The 23,127-nt window shown below is 36.3% G+C and overlaps 1 protein-coding gene and 1 pseudogene across 1 annotated transcript in view; one reads left to right on the top strand and one right to left on the bottom strand.

The window, feature by feature from the left end:
* Nucleotides 1-23,127, bottom strand: part of SNX30 (sorting nexin family member 30) — a 191,131-nt gene that overhangs the window by 87,874 nt on the left and 80,130 nt on the right. The window contains exon 2 of the mRNA XM_051961344.1: nt 7,615-7,806. Coding sequence (XP_051817304.1) covers nt 7,615-7,806 — 192 coding nt within the window. The remainder of the gene's footprint in view (nt 1-7,614; nt 7,807-23,127) is intronic.
* LOC127545941 (protein NDRG2-like) lies at nt 8,241-18,848 on the top strand (annotated as a pseudogene).

Raw genomic sequence — 23,127 nt, 5'->3', positions numbered from 1 at the left:
GTTCCCTTAAAGAAGGGAAAGGGACCTGTTTATGTCAAAATGTTTGTGGCAGCCCTTTTTCTGGGGCCAAGAAACTGGAAATTGAGTGGATGCCCATCAGTTAGGGAATGGCTAAATAAGTTATAGAATATTATTGTTCTATAAGAAATGATCAGCAGGATAATGTCAGAGAGGCCTGGAGAGACTTACATGAACTTACATGAACTGATACTAAGTGAAATGAGCAGAACCAGGAGATCATTATATACGATAACAGCAAGATTATACGATGATCAATTCTGATGAACGTGACTCTTTTCAACAATGAGATGATTGAGGACAGTTCCAATGGTGTTATGATGGAAAGAGCCATCTAGACCCAAACAAAGAATTGTGGGAACTGAGCAGGAATCAGAACATAGCAGTTTCACTCTTTTTATTGTTTGCTTGCATTTTGCTCCCTTTTTAATCTGATTTTTCTTATGCAACACGATAATTGTATACATATGTATACACATATCGGATTTAACATATAGATAGATAGATAGATAGACAGATAGATAGATTTTTAAAAATATGGTTAACATAAATTACTTGCCATCTAGGGGAGGAGGTAGTGGGAAGGGAGGGAAAATTTTGAAACACAAGGTTTTGCAAGGGTCAATGTTGAAAAGTTATACATGCATGTTTTGAAAAAAAGTTGTAATAAAAAAATAAAATGCAAGCTGAACATAATAGTGATCTGTTTTATGTCCAATTTTTTTTTCCTACACAAATGCACATATACACATAGACACAGGACATTGGATAAGTATAGAATAACAGTAATAAATTTTGTTTTAAAAATAACTCTAAGGCAGATTTTGAAAAGAACAAACTACTTTTGAATCCAGAGAGCCCACTCTTCCCCCAATGTGTACTGTTTTGGCTAGAGCGAAAGAAGGTTGCATATCTTGTCATGCTTCCTATTATAGAGAGTTAGCAGATCATAGAGTATCAAATGAAAATAACAATATTGCCAAGGATGGCCAAATTGGCAGTCTCCCAACACCTGAGATAATCTCTATTTGCTAGAATGCTCATTTTCCCTCAATCTAGTTTTTCCTGGCATAACAGGCATCTTCCTCTTTCAAACAAGCTCATGATTATGAAGCACCAACATTCTGCTCACATTGAACAGACTGTCATTCTTAATTTTATATAAACAAAGCAAGCTGGAAGGGGGAGGGGAACAATTAAGAAGGGGTAGGTTTCAGTTAGAGAATCTTTTGGCAGTCAAGCAATGGCATTAAGTGAATTCTTCCCATGCTTCTCTGGGTTCAGTTGCAAAGGCAACACTCAAAGGCAAGCATTGATTACAATACTATACCTGCTCCTAACTTCTAGATTGTATTTTAAATTGAGACCCTTCAAAGTAGTGTGTGTGTGTGTGTGTGTGTGTGTGTGTGTGTGTGTGTGTTTTGGGTTGTGGGGGACAGAGTGTGAGGAAAGGAAGGCATGAACTCAATTATGAAAAATTTCCATTCGGTGATTCCAATATCTCTTTACAGGTAAGTTACCTCAATTGCTGAAATAAAGAGTTTGAGCCCAGCTCTAGTCTTCTATACCATTCTGAAGATTCCTTCCCAAGAGAATTCTTGGTAAATTAAACTAATGCTTTTAAGTGTGCAAGAAACAGATCTAGAACTCAATTTCCCACAGGCATCTCATACTCAGTATGGCCAGCACAGAACTCAAAGCTTTCTCCCTGCAAAGAGCACAACCATTATCTTGGCAAGCCAGGATTGAAATCTCAATTGAAGTCCTTGACTTCTTATTCAGCTTTATTGCATATATCCAATCTTGTCATTTCTACCTTTGCAACATCTTTTGTATACATCTGTTTCTCTCCACTTACACAGCCACTACCCTGATGCATGCCAACATCATTTTTGTCATGAATGATTAAGTGCAGAAGAAAACCTTCTAATTTGTCTCCTTGTCTCAAACCTCTCTCTCCCTATTTCAATCCCCTCTATGCTCTGCTACCAAAATGATTTTCCTAAAACGTAGGTGTGACTATGTAACCTCTTTATTCAGTAAATTTCATGGCTCCCTGTAACTCAAAGTTATGCAAATGTAAACAAATTGGTAAAAATGTAAAGCCTTCCATTCGGCTTTTAACACTTTTCACTGTCTAGCTCCTTTCTACCTTTATAATTTTTCTGTACTTTACTCACTATGCCCTCTAGATTTCCACATATTCTTCCATCTAACTACTGTGATCTACCTGATTCTTGCACTAAAACATTTCATCTCCCAATTCTATAGCTTTGTACTGGTCTCGAGAAAAAACAAAGGAAGAAATGATTTGACTGAGGAAAAAGAAAGAGTGATGGAGAATGACAGCAAAGGGAAAATGAGACTGACATCCAGATGGAAATTCAGTTTGCCTTTATTCAAGTTGGTTTTGAGGTACTGGAAATGGCTTCAAAAGCAAGAAGCTGGAAAAGAAAACTGGACAGAACTCAAGAGAGACATTTTAACAGTCATCATTTCCTGTTTTACAAAATGGCACTACCCTCATCTAGAATGAGAGAGCGCAATGGAAAAAAAAAAAAATGATGTGGTGTGAATTTGTACAACTGAGTAAAAATAGAATGAGAAGGAATATGCATATTCAGAGGTAAATCACAGGTCAGAGGAATCTCTTAGGAGGGGGTCCGGAATTGCAGCAAAGAAACTATGTTGTATCAGCAAGATAAGCCACTGATCTTATATCATACCACCTTATTCAAGAACTGTTTATAGCACAAAGGGACTATCTATGAAGGAAAGAGGTTTTACATTTCATCAAATGTAGCAAAACAAAACAAAAAATAAACATCCAAACCTGTCCACTCTTTAAAAAGATATAGCATCAACATAACCTCCAGCAAAGTCTTATTTTGATGGTTTATCATAGAACACAGAGGTCCTTAGGCTATTGCAGGTTATGCTCTCAGAGCATAGGCTTTGTCAGATTATAGTCTAAGGTAAAAACTTCCTGAAAGAGGACTCGTCTCACAGAATTAAAAAGTCTGCAATAATCACAATGTTGGTCACAAGTTACTGATTATTTTGGTCATAGCCCCTCAGGTGGGGAAAAGAGCTTCATTTAAGTAAGAGTTTAAATAATAGAGCTGGTTCTATAATTATATCACTGGAAAATTCCCAGGTGAGAAAACTCCCTCTACTAATATAGGTCAGCAGCTCCTCTTCAATTTATAATCATTGAGAGTTGCCTCAAACACTGAGAGGTCAAATGATTTGCCAGGGTCACACAGCCAGTAGATATCAGAAAAAGGACTTTCTGATTCCAAGGCTGGCTCTTTATCCATTATTTCATACTATCTCTTAAGTTATTGACTAATTCACTAATAAATTATAATTAGTGATCTTAGATATTTGGAGAAATGTATGTATGCTTCACATAAAGGAACTGAATATTGTAAACATAAAGACATAACCACACTCCTACAAATAGAAAATCTGCAGAATACCTTAAGAGATCTAGATTAGCCCCTGAACTTTTCTTTGAAAGAATCATGCATAATGAGTCATCTAACAAGTAAATAACAGATTTAGGCCTGAGATTCAAGCTTGTTGGCTGATGCCAGTAATTTTCCCACTATGGCATTCTGACTGTCATTAAGGATAAAGTATTATGATCTGGAAAAAAAGTGTTCTAAACTATTTCATTATGGGAGGGCAGAACCAAGATGTCAAAAAAAAAGGCAGGGACTCACTCTCCTGAGCACTCCCAAATTCTCTTCTAAACAGAAGTGGCAGAATCCACAAAAGGATAAGATGAAACAATTTTCCAGTCTGAGAAAACCTAGAAAGTCAACAGGAAAGGTCTGCCACACTGAGGTGACAGTGGAGCACAGTTCAGTGCAGGCAATACCTGGCAAGCCAGTAGACCTTGGGGCTCATTGAATCAGCATCAAAAGCTTCAGGGACTCTCAGATCACAAATAGGAGAAGAGGGTCCAACATGTGGTCAGAGGTAGATTACGGAGGTCTCTTTTCTGGCACTGGGTGCAAGACTCTGTTGCACTGTCCATAGGCATATCTAGACCTTAAGCCTGGGTCTCAGTCCCAGAGAAGGAGGAGCACTCCACCAAAGCTTATAGCAGAGACCCCACTCACAGTTCCGGGGTAGAAATGAGTACACATGGTAGCTCAAAGACCAGATCACCAATTAAAATTGCACTAAACACACCTCTCCTTAGATCCTATCATTTTTTAAAATAACTTTTTATTGACAGAACCCATGCCAGAGTAATTTTTTACAGCATTATCCCTTGCATTCACTTCTGTTCCGATTTTTCCTCTCCCTCCTTCCTCCCCTCCCCCAGATGACAAACAGTTCTTTACATGTTAAATAGGTTACAGTATATCCTAGATAAAATATATGTGTGGAGAACTGAACAGTTTTCTTGTTGCACAGGGAGAATTGGATTCAGAAGGTATAAATAACCTGGGAAGAAAAACAAAAATGCAAGCAGTTTATATTCATTTCCCAGTGTTCTTTCTTTGGGTGTAGCTGCTTCTGTCCATCCTTAGATCATATCATTTTGGAAGAACTAAAAACTTACAAATCTCCAGAACTATCTCTGAAAACAGCTGCACAAAAATTCTGAAGCTTGGGAGAGTGTCCAATCCAACCCAGAAGTAGAACCCAATTTTAAAATCAGGCAGTTTTCAGAAGTAATCAAAGTTATCTTAAGTCATGTGAAAAAAAATGTTCTAGTCCATTATTATTAAAAATGCAAATTAAAACAACTCAAAGGTACTATTTTATATATCTATCAGGTTAGTTAATATGGCAGAAAAGAAAAATGACAAATTTTTGAAGAGATGTGGGAAAACTGATACAAATGCAATGCTAGTGGAGTTGAGAACTGAATCAACCTAACTGGAGAGCAATTTTTAGAACTATATCCAAAGAACACTGATACATTGTTGGTGAAACTGTGAATGAATCTAACCATTCTGGAGAGTAATTTGGAACTATGCTCAAAAAACTATCAAACTGTGTATACCCTTTGTATGTGTACTTACTGGGCTTATATCCCAAAGAGATCTTAAAGGAAGGAAAGGGCCCCACAATGTTTGGCAGCCCTTTTTGTAGTGGCCAGAAACTGGAAACTGAGTGGATGCCCATCAATTGGAGAATGGCTGAGTAAGTTATGATATATGAATATTATGGAATATTATTGTTCTGTAAGAAATGACCAGCAGGATGATTTCAGAGAGGCCTGGAGAGACTTACATGAACTAATGCTAAGTGAAATGAGCAGAACCAGGAGATCATTATACATGGCAACAACAAGACTATACAATAATCAATTCTGATGCATGTGGCTGGCTCTCTTCAACAATGAGTTGATTCAAACCAGTTCCAATTGTTCAGTGATGAAGAGAGCCATCTACACCCAAAGAGAGAATTATGGGAACTGAGTGTAGACTACAACATAGCATTTTCACTGTTTCTGTTATTGTTTACTTGCATTTTTGTTTTCCTTCTCAGTTTTTTTTTCTTTCTAGATCCAATTTTTCTTGTGCAGCCAGATAACTATATAAATATGTATACATGTATTAGATTTAATGTATATTTTAACATATTTAACATATATTGAACTACCTGCCATCTAGGGGAGAGGGGTGGGGGGAAGGAGGGGAAAATTTGGAACAGAAGGTTTTGCAAGGATCAATGTTGAAAAAATTACCCATGCATATGTTTTGTAAATAAAAAGCTATAATTAAAAAAAAAAAAAAACTATACCCAAAGATATAAAACCATGCATGGCCTTTACCCAGCAATATCACTACAATACAATTCTGTATCTAGAAGAGATAAAAAAAGAAAAGAAAAGAATATAAGTACACAAAAATATTTTTTAACAGCTCTTTTACTGGTGGCAAAAAATTGGAAATTGATGAAAAATCCATCAACTAGAGGAATGTACAATTTGTGGCATGTAATTGTAATGGAATTATGCTATAAGAAATGATGAGCAGGATTATTTCAGAATAATCTGGGAAAAATTACATGAACTGATACAGAGTGAAGTGAGCAGCATTAGGAAAATAATCAACTGTGAATGACTTAGCTATTCTCAACAATAGAATGATCCAAAAAAATTGTGAAAGACTTAACTGATGGGAAAATATGCTAGTTCCAAAGAAAGAACTGATAGAATCTGAATGCCGACTGAAGAACACTTTTAAAAACTTTCTTTATTTTTCTTGTTTTGGAGGACAGGTAGGGGAAGTTGTATTTTCTTTCACAACATGACTAATATGGAAATGTGTTTTGCATGACTGCATATATATATAATCTATATCAAATTGCTTGTCTTCTCACAGAGTGGGGAGAAAAGGAGAGGATTTGGAATTCAAAAATTTTTAAAATGAATGTTAAAAATAGTTTTTATATATAATTTTTAAAAATTAAATATTATATAGTAAAAAATATTTTATTCCAAATATTTCTTCCTCTGTATGAATAGACACACAGCAAAGTAAGCAGAACCAAGAGGGCAATTTCCATCATTAGTACAATAATGTAAAGGTAAACAATACTGAAGGACTTTCAGAATTCTGAGTAATATAATGATCCATCATAAATTTGGAGGACTGAGGCTCAAGGGCTGTCTCCTGTCTCTCACATATATAGCAGATTAGAAGTAAAAAATTAGACATATGCTCTCAGATTTGGCTAAAACATTAATTTGCTTGCTGATTCTAATTTCTCTTTTCTGCTGTTTCTTACCTCAATACCCCCATGGGGGTAATTACTGCTAAATTAGGATGTAAAAAATAAATTTGCTAATTTAATCTTTTTTTAATATCCTTATCATTTCTCAGTGACTCCTCATCCCACCCATCCTCCTCCCCATCCCACCCTTAGGGTAATTGAAAATACAGTCAAGCAAAACAAATAAATATCAATGTAGTTCATCTTAAATCACACTGTTAAATAAAGATGAAATTAACTCTGTAAAAATGGTTTAGCCTTGTAACAGATAGCTTTCTGGGTAGGAAAGGTCACTATTTTCCAAGAAACTTATCCCTATTCAGCATTAAATTGTTAAGACTTTGTTGTTGCTGATATTTACCCTTCATTCTCAAAGAGGACCATGACATTATAGAGGTGATGCCATGACATGCAAGTGAGGGAAGACTGTGCAAGGTCCCTAGCTTCACTTTCTCCTTCAGAGTTATCTGAGTCCAATAGCAAGATATATATCAGGATGACTGGAGATGGTCCTGGATGCAGTTGGCCTTTTTAAGGTAAGATCTTAAACAAATTTCAGTTGTCTGAGGCAATATTCAATCAGTGATTAAGGTTAGGTATGAAATGAGGCAGAAAATGAACTCTTATCTAGTCAAAAAAAAAAAAAAATCAATCTGGAAGGGAAAGACTCTCAGGATTTCTGGCCAAAACAGAAATAGTTGCTATTTACATTCACTCTGAGTCTATATATTTTGGAGTTTAGGAGTAGATTACTTAAACTCTGATCACTCTGGCTTTCAATGAATGACTAACAATAGGTCCCAAGCCAAGTCCCTCTTGGTCATTGTTTGGACCCCAATTGCTAAGGCCTACCTTTGTAGTGACCCTGTATGTGATGTAGGTCTCCATTGTACAGACATGTTTCTTGGGATCATCAACTGTGACAAATAAGTCTCTGGTCTCACCATCAAGATCATCATCCAGCTGCAGTCTATTGAGAAGTGAAGATGAAGAGGCTGGGCTAGATGTACCTGCAGGAGTTCCACCATTAGGCAAACTGAGGTCCTAAAAAGTAATAAAGATAAACTGTTTAAAAAAAAAAAACATGCAAAAGAGATTAAACTCCTAATAAAATAAATTTTGTATAATGTTGGTTCTGTTTTGAACATAACTTTTATAATTTTAGTTTAATCATTTAATGTTTTGTTTCCACAAGGGAACTTGTTGATATAAAGATATAAAACTCTGAACTCAAAGGAAAAAACTTTTCTGATCCTTGTGGAGATTACTTCAGCATTCTTAACAAAAGTTAACTTGCCAAATGATTCCTTCTCCATCTATTAAAGGGAAGCAAGCTACAACCATAAATCTGAATTCATGTATGAATTCCATGACTCTAATGCTCATAAGAACCTTAATGCTCTGAGCTAATAAGGAGCCTTTTATCTACATACTCTGGGAATCTTCCACTCTTGTTCTCCTACTTTGAACATAGTGCTATGTCCTACAAGGTAAGAAATGATACAGAAAACCCAATGATACATCTTTAAAAATTAAAAAGTCCTCGAGGAAAAAGTCCACACATCAAGAATGCAAGAGGACTGGAAAAAAGAAAAGAAAAACTGTAATACTCAGATATATTGTATATTGGGGGGAGGGAGGAGCGGAGATGAACATTTTTTTTTCAGTATCCTTAAAACATAATATTGGCTTAATTTTTATGGAACATTTGTGTTTATACATATACACATACACACACTCACTCACTCACTCAGATACATACCACCACCACCCAGCTAGAAAATGACTAAATCTTTTAAAACTTATTGATCTTAGTACAATAATTCTAGCATTTCTTCATACTTCACTGCCTAGGTAACTGAGCAAGAAGAAAGCATCATCCATAGATCCAAGAAAAAAAATTTAATAGTAATAATAATAATACTTTTAATACTAAAATACTACCAGTGTTGTTGCAAGACCTGGAAGATAAATTAAAAATTAGTAATGCACATAAAGTAACAACGAAGTACATGGTAGGTATAAATGGGACATAAAACAAAGACTCTAAAGAACGAGAAAAAAAGATGTCATCAAGGAATTATATGGTTAAAAAAAAAAAAAAAGAAAATGAACTAGTCATGTGAGGAATAAGGAATGTTGCCAGAATGAGAAAGGCTTTCAGCATGTTGGGTGGATCTCCTGTGGTAATGAAATGACATGGACAAGGTACTCAGGTATGCATAGATTTCAATCAGTATTGTTGAAGATAATTTCCAAATCAACAAGATTAGAAATCCATTTGAATTTTGCTTATTATGTCTACATTAGATTGTAAACTATTAATATTTCAATGCTCTTGCCAGCACTCTTTAAATCCAGTACTTTGGACAAAGGCCTAATAGTCTTTCTCTAGTTACATCTCTGTGAATGAACAGATAAGACTACTTTGAGGCTAAGTAAAGATTTTCCCTAAATTTGGGGAAAGGCCATAAATTTAAATGTATTGCCTAAAGTTACAGATCAAATTTATGTCATTTTTACTAACTTTCTGCAGGGAATAGAGGGGATGGATGCCAGAGACGGATGAGGAAACAAGCTATCAGGCCTTGTGGATTCAGTCAGTAGGACTCACACAAAATTCAAGTTAATGATTTTCATGTTTTATCACAATACTTTCCAACTCAGATAAATGTAGGTACCATTGCTTTTGTAGTATTTCTCCCTATATTCAGAAGGTGGGGGAAAATCTTTAGATTTTTCTAAGGGAACAGGAGGGAACTGTCTTCAGATTTTCTAACCAAATTCTTTAGCTATGTATTCTAGACCAAAAGCTACCTTTTCTCCTCACTACAACCAAAAAGCCTTCTAGGTAAGGGTTCAGCTTCTATATGAAAAAGGAAAAAAAAAAAAAAAAAAAAACCCAAACAAGTGAAGAGACAACCATTACCTTTCAAGGTCTGAGTGAGAACCTCCCCTAAAACTCCTTGCTTTTGAGAGATCACACTGCCCTTGCCTCTCCAAAAACATTTTCTAAAAATATGGTCACAAGACAAAAACAAACCAAACAAAACTAAAAATGTATTTTCCAAAGCAAAGAAAACTGAGAAGAGCTAAGAGTAGGATCATTGGACTAGGTATCATATGATTAAAAGAAGTTGTAATCTTTCATTTGCTGGGATCCTATTTTATTTACTTGAACCTGTAATACCAGCTTGGGTAGATATCCAAGTTCTGACAGGCGGTGGCAGTGCTTGTATGGTGAATGGACTTTCCACAAACTCCCCTCTATCTGTTGTTTTGCCTGCCTTCAATTCTACCCAACAAGACTTCTCTGTCCTGGTATCCCCCTTCCATCCCCCTTGTCTGTCTTGTTTCTTTTTTTTCGTATTGTCTCTCTCATTAGATTTTGAGCGTCTTACGATAGAGATAGGCACTTAATAGGCACTTAACAAATGAACTGTGACATCACTGGGATCTTGAAGTAATTTAGTATAATCTTGTTTTACAGATAGTAAACTGAGGCCCAGAGAAAGGAAGCAGCTCAAGAGCTTCCTTGTAGAAGCACACAGTAACATTGAATAAATAACTCTTAAAAATGAAAAAATGAATTAACCTTCATTCTCACTTATTCTTCAAAACTGCTCTTAATAATTATACTAAAGATATTTCTATATTGCAGCAGAGAGGAATAGTAGTAGTAACAGCAGCAGCAGTAGCAGTAACAGTTAACATGTATATAACACTTTCTATATGTCAGGCACTTTATAATTATTCTCTTATTTGATCCTCACAACAATCCTGGAAGGCAGATGCTTTTATTATCCTCATTTTACAGATAAAGAAACTAAGGAAATAAGAGGCTAAGAGACTTGCCCAATATCACATAGTAAATGAATAGGGTTAGATTTGAATTCAGGTCTTTCTGAGTCCAGCACTTTATCTTCCATGCCACCTAGCTGGCCCAAAATAAAGGGGAAGAGGGGAAAAGATAGATTAGAAAAAGCTTCCTGAAGAAGGCAGCATCTGAGCCGGGCTTGAAAGGATAAGTAAGAATTCATCAGGTCAAGAGGAAAAAAGATAGTGCTCTAGGCATTGGGACCAAGCAATGGCTCTAAGGCAGAACAATGTGATACCTAAGTGGAGTCCAGTGTGGGAAGGGGTAATAAAAGAAGTCCAAAAAGAATGGCTGCTTCAGAATTATTGAGGGCCTTGAAAACCAGACAAAAGACGTTCGATCTTTCCTCCTTCAATGGAAAATTATTGAAGATAATTTTTAAGAAGAGAAATGACAAGACGAAACATGGCCAAAAAAAAAAAATTGATTCTGGCACTACACAGCATGAAGTGGAGGTGGGGAGGGGAGAAAAGAAATAAAACATCTTTTAAGAAATACCTGCTGCTGAGGGCAGCGGCAGTGAGAGCACGGGAGCAGAGCTGAGAGGGGGTGGGGAGTGATCGTAGCCGTCTCTGCGGGGAGAGCTTCGCTACAGGTTTGGAACCTGCAGCAAGTCAACAGCCCAGCAGAGAAGCTAAAAACACCGGGGCTGAAGAACACAACCGCAAACAGCTGGAGTCTCTCAGGACCTGGCCGCCCCCCCCTTCCCCCTCTCAGTGACTCAGCACGCTTTGGGATCTCAGAGCGCAGGCGCAGCACAGTCCTGCTAGTGCCTCACTGCTGCCCCCTGCAGTCTGTAGAGGAAGCTCGATAACACACCCAGCCCCCCTCCCAAAGAAAGACTCCAGTTTTTTCTGTTTTTCTTTGGTAGTTTGTCTCTGATTAATAGACAGAATGAGCAAGAAGCTGAAGAGGACTTTAACCCTTGACAGCTTCTACACAGATAGAGAGCAGACTCTAAATCCTGAGGAGACTAAAAACAGGCAGTCCCCAGGTGATTCCCCAAAGGAAGAGATCGTCTGTTCCTCAGCACAGATGAACCTCATAGAAGTGATTAAAAAGGCTCTCACAAGGGAGCTAGAAGAAAAATGGGGAAAGCAGAGTGAGGCTTGGCAAAAGGAAAAGGAAGCTTGGGAAAAGGAGAGGGAGGCTTGGCAAAAGAGCCTGGAGAAGTCAGTTAAAGAGAGAGTGGATAAAGAAGTAAAATCCTTGAAAAATAGGATTAGTGAACTGGAAACAGAAAACAGCTCTCTAAAAAACAAAATTGGCGAAATGGAAAAAAATTCCACAGAACAAAAGAACTCAATTGGACAATTAGAGAAAGATTTTAAAAAAGTGAGTGAAGAGAATACTTCACTGAAAATCAGAATTGAACAAGTGGAATTGAATGACTCGAGGAGACAAGAAGAATCAGTCAAGCAAATCCAAAAAAATCAAACAATGGAGAAAAATGTGAAATACCTTCTGGGGAAGACAACAGACCTGGAAAACAGATCCAGGAGAGACAATCTGAGAATCATTGGACTCCCAGAAAAACATGATGAAAAAAAGAGCCTGGACACTGTCTTCCAGGAAATTATCAAAGAGAACTGCCCAGAAGTCATAGGAACAGAGGAAAAAATAAACATTGAAAGGATTCATCGATCACCCACTGAAAGGGATCCTAAAATCAAAACACCAAGGAATATAGTGGCCAAATGCCAGAACCCTCAGATGAAAGAAAAAATATTGCAAGCGGCTAGAAAAACCCAATTCAAGTATCAAGGAGCCACAATAAGGATCACCCAGGATCTGGCAGCATCCACATTAAAAGATCGAAGGGCCTGGAATATGATATTCCGAAAGGCTAAGGAACTTGGTATGCAACCAAAAATAACTTACCCAGCGAGAATGAGCATCTTTTTCCAGGGAAGAAGATGGACATTCAACGAAGTAAGCGAATTTCATCTATTTCTGATGAAAAAACCAGAACTTAACAAAAAGTTTGATCTACAAATATAGAACTCAAGAGAAATCTAAAAAGGTAAAGATTAATCTTGGGAACTATATTTTGACTATATAGATGTATAAAGAATACATGTATACCTTGTTCTAGAAATTGATGTGGAAAGGACATTGTATCAGAAAAAGGGTAAAGTGGGGGTAGTACATCTCATGAAGAGGCATAGGAAACCTATTATATCTGAGAGAAAGAATGGAGGGGGATGAATATAGTGGGTATCTTACTGCCTTCAGAATTGGCTTTAAGTGAAAAATCTTAAGACATATTCAATCTATGGTGAAACTTCTCCCATCTCATTGAAAAGTGAGAAGGGAAAAGTGGAAAGGGAAGGAATAAGCTAAGCGGAAGGGAATACGGGAACTGGGAGGGAAAGGGGTAAGATAGGGGGAGGAACTCTAAGGCGGGGGGAGGGACACTAAAAAGGGAGGGCTGTGAGAAGCAAGTGCTGCTCACAAGCTTAATACTGGGAAGGGGGGGGGAAAGGGGAAAGAAGGGAGAAAAGCATAAACCGGGGTTAACAAGATGGCAAGTAATACAGAATTGGTCATTCTAACCATAAATGTGAACGGGGTAAACTCCCCATAAAGAGGAAGCGGTTAGCAGAATGGATTAAAAGCCAGAATCCTACAATATGTTGTTTACAGGAAACACACCTGAAGCGGGGAGATACATGCAGGTTAAAGGTAAAAGGTTGGAGCAAAATCTACTATGCTTCAGGTGAAGTCAAAAAAGCAGGGGTAGCCATCCTGATCTCAGATCAAGCTAAAGCAAAAATTGACCTAATTAAAAGAGATAAGGAAGGACACTATATCCTGCTAAAGGGTAGCATGGATAATGAAGCACTATCTATATTAAACATATATGCACCAAGTGGGGTAGCATCTAAATTCTTAAAAGAGAAACTAAGAGAGCTGCAAGAAGAAATAGACAGTAAAACTATAATAGTGGGAGATCTTAACCTTGCACTCTCAGAATTAGATAAATCAAACCAGAAAATAAATAAGAAAGAAGTCAAAGAGGTAAACAGAATACTAGAAAAGCTAGATATGATAGATCTCTGGAGAAAATGTAATGGAGACAGAAAGGAATACACTTTCTTTTCAGCAGTTCATGGAACCTATACAAAAATTGACCATATATTAGGACATAAAAACCTCAAACTCAAATGTAGTAAGGCAGAAATAGTAAATGCATCCTTTTCAGACCACGATGCAATGAAAATTACATTCAACAAAAAAGCAGGGGGAAGTAGACCAAAAAATAATTGGAAACTAAATAATCTCATACTAAAGAATGATTGGGTGAAACAGCAAATCATAGACATAATTAATAACTTCACCCAAGAAAACGATAATAATGAGACATCATACCAAAATGTATGGGATGCAGCCAAAGCGGTAATAAGGGGAAATTTCATATCTCTAGAGGCCTATTTGTATAAAATAGAGAAAGAGAAGGTCAATGAATTGGGTTTGCAATTAAAAATGCTAGAAAAGGAACAAATTAAAAACCCCCAGTCAAACACTAAACTTGAAATTCTAAAAGTAAAAGGTGAGATCAATAAAATTGAAAGTAAAAAAACTATTGAATTGATTAATAAAACTAAGAGTTGGTTCTATGAAAAAACCAACAAAATAGACAAACCCTTAGTAAATCTGATTAAAAAAAGGAAAGAGGAAAATCAAATTGTTAGTCTTAAAAATGAAAAGGGAGAACTCACCACTAACGAAGAGGAAATTAGAGCAATAATTAGGAGTTACTTTGCCCAACTTTATGCCAATAAATTCGACAACTTAAATGAAATAGAAAAATACCTCCAAAAATACAGCTTGCCCAAACTAACAGAGGAAGAAGTAAATATCCTAAACAGTCCCATCTCAGAAAAAGAAATAGAACAAACTATCAATCAACTCCCTAAGAAAAAATCCCCAGGACCAGATGGATTTACATGTGAATTCTACCAAACATTTAAAGAACAATTAACTCCAATGTTATATAAACTATTTGAAAAAATAGGGATTGAAGGAGTCCTACCAAACTCCTTTTATGACACAGATATGGTACTGATACCTAAACCAGGTAGGCTGAAAACAGAGAAAGAAAATTATAGACCAATCTCCCTAATGAATATTGATGCTAAAATCTTAAATAAAATATTAGCAAAAAGATTACAGAAAATTGTCACCAGGATAATACACTATGACCAAGTAGGATTTATACCAGGAATGCAGGGCTGGTTCAATATTAGGAAAACTATTAGCATAATTGACTATATCAATAACCAAACAAACAAAAACCACATGATCATCTCAATAGATGCAGAAAAAGCATTTGATAAAATCCAACATCCATTCCTAATAAAAACACTTGAGAGCATAGGAATAAATGGACTTTTCCTTAAAATAGTCAGGAGCATATACTTAAAACCATCAGTAAGCATCATATGCAATGGGGAAAAACTGGAACCTTTCCAATAAGATCTGGAGTGAAGCAAGGTTGCCCACTATCACCATTATTATTTAATATCGTATTAGAAACACTAGCCTCGGCAATAAGAGTCGAGAAAGATATAAAAGGAATTAGAGTAGGCAATGAGGAAACCAAACTATCACTCTTTGCAGATGATATGATGGTATACCTAGAGAACCCCAGAGATTCTACCAAAAAGCTATTGGAAATAATTCATAATTTTAGCAAAGTAGCTGGCTACAAAATAAATCCCCATAAATCCTCAGCATTTTTATACATCACCAACAAAACCCAACAGCAAGAGATACAAAGAGAAATTCCATTCAGAATAACTGTTGATACCATAAAATATTTGGGAATCTATCTACCAAAGGAAAGTCAGGAATTATATGAGCAAAATTATAAAAAAGTCTCCACACAAATAAAGTCAGACTTAAATAATTGGAAAAATATTAAGTGCTCTTGGATTGGCCGAGCGAACATAATAAAGATGACAATACTCCCTAAACTAATCTATTTATTTAGTGCTATACCAATCAGACTTCCAAGAAAATATTTTATTGATCTAGAAAAAATAACAACAAAATTCATATGGAACAATAAAAAGTCGAGAATCTCAAGGGAACTAATGAAAAAAAAATCAAATGAAGGTGGCCTAGCTGTACCTGATCTAAAATTATATTATAAAGCAGCAGTCACCAAAACCATTTGGTATTGGCTAAGAAATAGATTAGTGGATGAGTGGAAAAGGCTAGGCTCACAAGACAGAATAGTCAATTATAGCAATCTAGTGTTTGACAAACCCAAAGCCCCTAACTTCTGGGAAAAGAATTCATTATTTGATAAAAACTGCTGGGATAATTGGAAATTAGTATGGCAGAAATTAGGCATGGACCCACACTTAACACCATACACCAAGATAAGATCAAAATGGGTCTATGACCTAGGCATAAAGAACGAGATTATAAATAAATTAGAGGAACATAGAATAGTTTATCTCTCAGACTTGTGGAGGAGAAAGAAATTTGTGACCAAAGATGAACTAGAGACCATTACTGATCACAGAATAGAAAATTTCGATTACATCAAATTAAAAAGCCTTTGTACAAATAAAACTAATGCAAACAAGATTAGAAGGGAAGCAACCAACTGGGAAAACATTTTCACAGTTAAAGGTTCTGATAAAGGCCTCATTTCCAAAATATATAGAGAACTGACTCAAATTTATAAGAAATCAAGCCATTCTCCAATTGATAAATGGTCAAAGGATATGAACAGACAATTTTCAGAGGATGAGATTGAAACTATTACCACTCATATGAAAGAGTGTTCCAAATCATTATTGATCAGAGAAATGCAAATTAAGACAACTCTGAGATACCACTACACACCTGTCAGATTGGCTAAGATGACAGGAAAAAATAATGATGAATGTTGGAGGGGATGCGGGAAAACTGGGACACTAATGCATTGTTGGTGGAGTTGTGAACGAATCCAACCATTCTGGAGAGCAATCTGGAATTATGCCCAAAAAATTATCAAAATGTGCATATCCTTTGATCCAGCAGTGTTTCTATTGGGCTTATATCCCAAAGAAATACTAAAGAAGGGAAAGGGACCTGTATGTGCCAAAATGTTTGTAGCAGCCCTGTTTGTAGTGGCTAGAAACTGGAAAATGAATGGATGCCCATCAATTGGAGAATGGCTGGGTAAATTGTGGTATATGAATGTTATGGAATATTATTGTTCTGTAAGAAATGACCAGCAGGATGAATACAGAGAGGCTTGGAGAGACCTACATGAACTGATGCTAAGTGAAATGAGCAGAACCAGGAGATCATTATACACTTCGACAACGATATTGTATGAGGACATATTTTGATGGAAGTGGATTTCTTTGACAAAGAGACCTGAGTTTCAATTGATAAATGACGGACAAAAGCAGCTACACCCAAAGAAAGAACACTGGGAAACGAATGTGAACTATCTGCATTTTTGTTTTTCTTCCCGGATTATTTATACCTTCTGAATCCAATTCTCCCTACGCAACAAGAGAACTGTTCGGTTCTGCAAACATATATTGTATCTAGGATATACTGCAACATATCCAACATATAAAGGACTGCTTGCCATCTAGGGGAGGGGGTGGAGGGAGGGAGGGGAAAAAAAAAATCGGAACAGAAATGAGTGTCAATATAATGTAATTATTAAATAAAAAATTAAAAAGAAATACCTGCTAAGAAAGTTAGTAAGAACTTTGTTCGTGTTCATGTGGAGGCTTCCAGTATGAAAGATGGAGCACCCTGTGGAATACCAATATCCATCTTTGGACCAGGCATGATCCCTATTATTCTGGAATACTTCAACTTCTTTAGCATAACTGGAGTTGGGATTGGAGCTGGAGCCCATCCTATTTTGCTCTTTCAAATCCAGACATAGTAGAAGTTCTTAATCGCATCAACACTGACTGCAATGCTAAGGACTGAAAGGACTGGGCTACCCACAAGTTGACTGGTCTCACCTCTTCTATCCCTGAGATGATCCTTGAACACTTCTTCAGTCAGGAAGAGTTGTCTGGTCATTCAGAACTGGTGCAATGGTGCTGAGATATTATGCACCCCACAGACAGAGAACACTGAGATCATCTGCAATAACTACAACTGCCAAGACCTGCATTTTGAGCATAGGGTTGATGCAACCTTTTCAAGTGCCCTGTAGCACCCTTTGAAGATGCTGTGGTGAAATGCAACTTGAAGCTACACCCAACCAAGATCTCTTTCCTCAAGATGGCAGATTCTGGAGGTCAAACCCAGCTGACTCAGCCAGGCAAGCCTTCACCTCCCCCCAGCTCTCCAGAACTAATCCAAGGAGGGTACACAGGTGTGATAGGCCAGAGAGAGAACAAGAGAGAGAGGTGGGACAGATTATGCAGAGAGATGACTTTGATTTTTTGATTTCTACTTTAACCTTTAACTTGTGGATCCTTTCCCCTCCCCAAACTCTGGGAGAAAGATCTTAATGTCTCTTAGGCACCCAGACCCCTGACTTTTCATTTCTGGATTATCTCCTTATTTTGGAAGAAGACTTGGAGATGACATGCTATTTCTTGATCCAGGAATCTTCAGATGAGGGTAGAAGAGTTGCCATATCTCACTTCAGGTTCTTTTTTTTTTTTCCTATCCCAGGATGCGCTGTAATAAGAAAGAGCATTTAGGAGACCCTCTGGGGATGGAGTTGCTGATGGTGATTCTGATTAATCTTTATTCCCCTAATGGGGATAGGTGTGTGAGTGACATGAGGGCTTAGAAAACTTCCTGGGTATTCAGGATCAGCAAAGACCCTATTATTGCAATGGAGATGTCCAAATAATAGAGAAGAAATAATAGTGGGAGGTGGTGAATGTGAGTGAATGTGCAGGCTGAAACTAAGAGCAATAGTAGAGAGGGAACTGAGGCTATTTGGCTGCACTAACTCGAGAGTTGTCAGTTTTAATGGAGTGAGGTGGGGGGTCAGAGGCAGATCAGGGCTATACTACTTAAGACTTGGCATGAGGATTAGGGGGTCTTGCTTAGGAAGCAAGATATGTGTCTTGAGGAATTTGGCCATATTATAGTAGAGGGGAAGTTATATCCTTATGAGACTATTGTCTCTCACAACTTTCCATTGTAACAATAAGTTGTGTAGAGAAGAAAAAAAGAGAAATTATGGCTAAGTCAAGGAATTTGAAAAAAAAAAAAAAAACCCAGCTCTTAAAAGAATAATTGCTGTCTATTAATAACCATACATGAATGAGCAACCAATAGCTAAAAAGAAAAATACCAATGAAAACAACTGAATTATCTTTTCACTATCAGAAGACTGGCAAAAGGGAAGGATAATAGGTATAAACAGTCAATTCACAGTGAGGCTATGATAAACTAAGACACCACTAGTAGAACTGTGAAAGTAGTCCAACCATTCTGAAAATCAATTTGGAATTATGTTAAAACAAGTAATTGAAATCTCAGTGTCATCTGATCCAGGGAATCTCCTGTGTCCCAGCTAGGCATTTATCCCAAGCAGATCAAATTCAGAAACTTCCCACATATAACAAAATATTTGTAGTAGCACTTTTTGTACTAGCAAAAAGATGGGACTAGGACTGGGAACAAAGTATATACCCAACAATTAAGGAATAGCAAATCAATTTGTGCCACATTAATCTAAATGAGATATTATTGTGCCATATGAAAAGTTCAGAACGAAAAAAGTGAAGTAAGCAGAGTCAGGAAAATAACATTAAATATGATAAAAATGTAAACAGGAAGAGCAAAAAGAACCCAACTATACATCATATAATTATGATGTCCAAATTTAGAGTTAGAAAAAAATGAAAAAATATACCTCTCTCCCTTCTTTACAAAAGTAGACTATGAATCTATAACATAAGCTATATTGCCAGATTCAGCTGATATCTTGGTTAGTTTTGCTGAATTGCTTCCTCCCCCAACCCTTTCTAGCAATGGATAGTTCTCTCAAAAAGGAGACAAAGGATTTATATGGAAATGAAAACAATGTAAAAAACCAAGATAATTTTTTTAAAGAGACTAATAGTTTCTCTTTTTCTTCTTCTTCAGTACTTTGTCCCTCTGATTGTTTTGCCCATAAACATTCTAATTTCTTCCTATCATTTCATGATATCAAACCATATAAAATTTAAAAACAAAACCGTTAATTCCTGAAAAAATAGAGGAACAGTGATACAGGATGTTTGTTACACTGTCAAATGTGGTGATAACAAAGATTGGTTTTGCTCAAATATGTTTTTTCCTTCTTTGTTACAAGCAAAGGCTCACTACAAAGAAGGGTGGCATATTTAGAAATGACTAATGTAAAAAACATAAGTCATCAGAAAAACTTTAAAAAATAACAACCCACCAACTACCCTTTACCTTCAGACAGAAAAGTAGAAATAAGCATAATATATGTGTGTGTGTGTATGCATATGATGTAGATTGTATTATTGTAGATAACTGAATATATGTAAATATATGTATGTATGCATATATGTATATATAAATAGATTAACTGTAGCTTTCTGGGGTAAAGGAGGAGGAAAAGGGAAAAATAAGTCACAACACAAGAAAACCTACAAGGAAGCATAGATGCACAGCTCTGAATACAAAGTGTAGTTATTTATTATATAGGTTTTCTTGAAACACAAATTTCTTGCTTTATATTTTGAATCCTCTTTTGTGTTCTGTTGTGCAAGTGGCCATTTTTTTCATTTCATTTACATTTAATTTCAAAATAAAAATCACCCTTATTAAGGCTCAGATGAAAACTTTTATTTGGTTTTTTCTTATTATCTTTATATACTTGCCTTTCTTACATTTTCTTCAAATGAATGATTAAATAAAGATCCTTTATGTAACAAACTATCCACAGATGCAGAATTAGCAAAACTTTTTTTTAAAAAAAAAAAAGGAAACAAAATGGGCTCATATATGAATATATGAAATATTATTACACTCTAAGAAATTATCGGAGAGCTATGTGCCTCAGTATATAATATGCTGGGTCTAGAGACTACTAAGCTTTCTAAGAAATATAGGAAGACTTTTTGATTTAACGGACATAAAAGAGCTTGTTTAAGCACTTTTATTTATACAATACTTTATGATTTGCAAGATGCTTTAAATTTATAATTTGAGAAGATGGCGGAGAGGACACAAGGTTCTCTCTGACCTTCTTTACAATCCTCACAATAATTACGAAATCCAGCCTCTAAATTATCTCTGGACAGGCAGAACCCACAAATATTGGGAGTGCAACAAATTATCAACAGAAGATAATTTCAAAGATTGCTTAAAAAAAAAAAAAAAAAAAAAAAAAGGTCTGTTTCAATAGGAAACGGGAGAGAGGAAGCCAGTGCAGTCAACTTAAGAGTTCTGGGGCAGAAAATTTACGGGAGGAAACAGACCAGAAAAGATCAATCAGAAACAGGAGAGAGGCAGCAAAGCACAAACAGCTGACCACAAACACCAATACAAACAGAGCAGTCTCTGGGGCAGAGAGTTTGTGGGAGGAAGCAGACCAGAAAAGGTCTGTTTCAATCAGAAGCAGGAGAGAGACATGAGGCCCAGGCAGCTGATCACAAACACCAGCACAGACAGCTCAGAATCCCAGAGCAGTGCAGTCTAAGAGTGGAAGTGCAGACTCCGACCACAGAACCCCAGGGTATTGCTGACGACTCTACATGGCAGATCCAGCACCAGGTGTGAATCAGCACTGACCCAACTGTGATGGCTTGGAAAACCTCTCCTGCCCTAAAGGGAGACCTTAATTTAACTTTTAAAAAAATGAGTAAAAATGTAAAGAGGACTCTTAACAATTGACAGCTTTTATGGTGAAAGGAAAGAACAGATTTTAAACCCTGCGGAGACTAAAGGCAGACTGTCTCTAGATGAAGCTCCAAAGAGGGATATAATCAGGTCCCCATAATACAAGGTTCTCCTAGAAGAACTTAAAAAGAATCTTAAAAGAGACCTAGAAGAAAAATGGGGAAAAGAAATGAAAGCTTTGCAAGAGAGTTTGGAAAAAGAAACACAAAATAGGCTTAGTGAAATGGAAAAAACATATAACTCATTAAAAGATAAAGATTTGATAAACTGGAAAAAGAAAGCAACTCCCAGAAAAAAAAAGAATTTGTGAAACAGAAAAAGAAAATAACTTCTTAAAAAACAGAATTTGTGAAATGGAAAAAAATTCCATAGAACAAAACAACTCATTCAAAAATTCAACTGAACAAATAAAAAAAGAAGCAAAAAAGTAAATAAAGAAAATAACACACTAAAATTCAGAAATGAATAAATGGAAATGAATGACTCAATAAGACAACAAGAATCAGTCAAACAAAAAAAAAATTTTTTTTTAATGTAAAATACGTAATGGGGAAAAACAACCAACTTGGAAAATAGATCTAGGAGGGACAATCTAAGGATTATTGGATCCCCTGAAATACATGATGAAAAAAAGAGCCTAGATTATCTTTCAGGAAATCATCAAAGAGGACTACCCGGATATCACAGAAACAGGAGGTGAAATGCCTGAAAGAATTCACCGAATGCCTCCTGAAACAGACCCCAAAATTAAAACCCCAAGTAATATCATGGCTAAATTTGAAAACTATCAGAACAAGGAAAAATATTACAAGCAGCCAGAAAGAAACAATTCAAATATCGAGAAGCCACAGTAAGGATTACTTGGGACCTAGCACCTTCCACTTTAAAGGATCCAAAGGCCTGGAATCTGATATTCCAAAAGGTGAAGGATGTTGGAATGCAGCCAAGAGTAAATTGCCCTACTAAATTGAGCATTTTCTTGCAGAAAAGAAGATGAACATTCAATGAAACTGGTAAATTCCGTGTGTTTTTGATGAAAAGATCAGAGCTAAACAAAAAATTTGACCTCCAAATATAGAACTCAATAGAAGCACAAAAAGATAAAAAGGAAAAAAAAAAAAAAAAACTCTTGAGAACTGTATTACTGTTCTGGGTATACATTGAGAATACATGTATAATCTGATTTTGCTGTTATAGAGATGGAAAGGGGATTGTTGATAGGGAGAAAAAGGGGAAAGTAAAGGTAAAATGAAGGAAATTACATCTCAGGAAGAGGCAAAGAAAACATATTATAATTGAGGGAAAGAAGGCAGAGTGATGAATATTGTGTGAATCTAGCTCTCATCAGATTTGGCCCAAAGAAAGAATATAAGATATATTTGGTTTCACTGAGAAACACATCTCATCTTATTTTAAAAAAGTGGGAGGAGAAAGGGGAAAAGGGAAGGAGTAGGCTAAATGGAAGGGAAAAGAGGAATAGTAGGGAAATGGTGTAAGAAAGGGGGACAGTCTCTAAAGGGGGAGGACTGCTTGAGACAAGTAGTGCTCATAAGTAAAATAATGGGGAGGAGGGAAAGGGGAAAAGGAAAGAGAAAAGTATAATTTGGAGTTAATAAGATGGCAGGAAATCCAAA

This window comes from Antechinus flavipes, chromosome 1, assembly GCF_016432865.1.
Source record: "Antechinus flavipes isolate AdamAnt ecotype Samford, QLD, Australia chromosome 1, AdamAnt_v2, whole genome shotgun sequence".
NCBI lineage: Eukaryota > Metazoa > Chordata > Mammalia > Dasyuromorphia > Dasyuridae > Antechinus > Antechinus flavipes.
The sequence above is the reverse complement of the archived record's forward strand: the minus strand, read 5'-3'. Positions and strand labels throughout refer to the sequence as shown.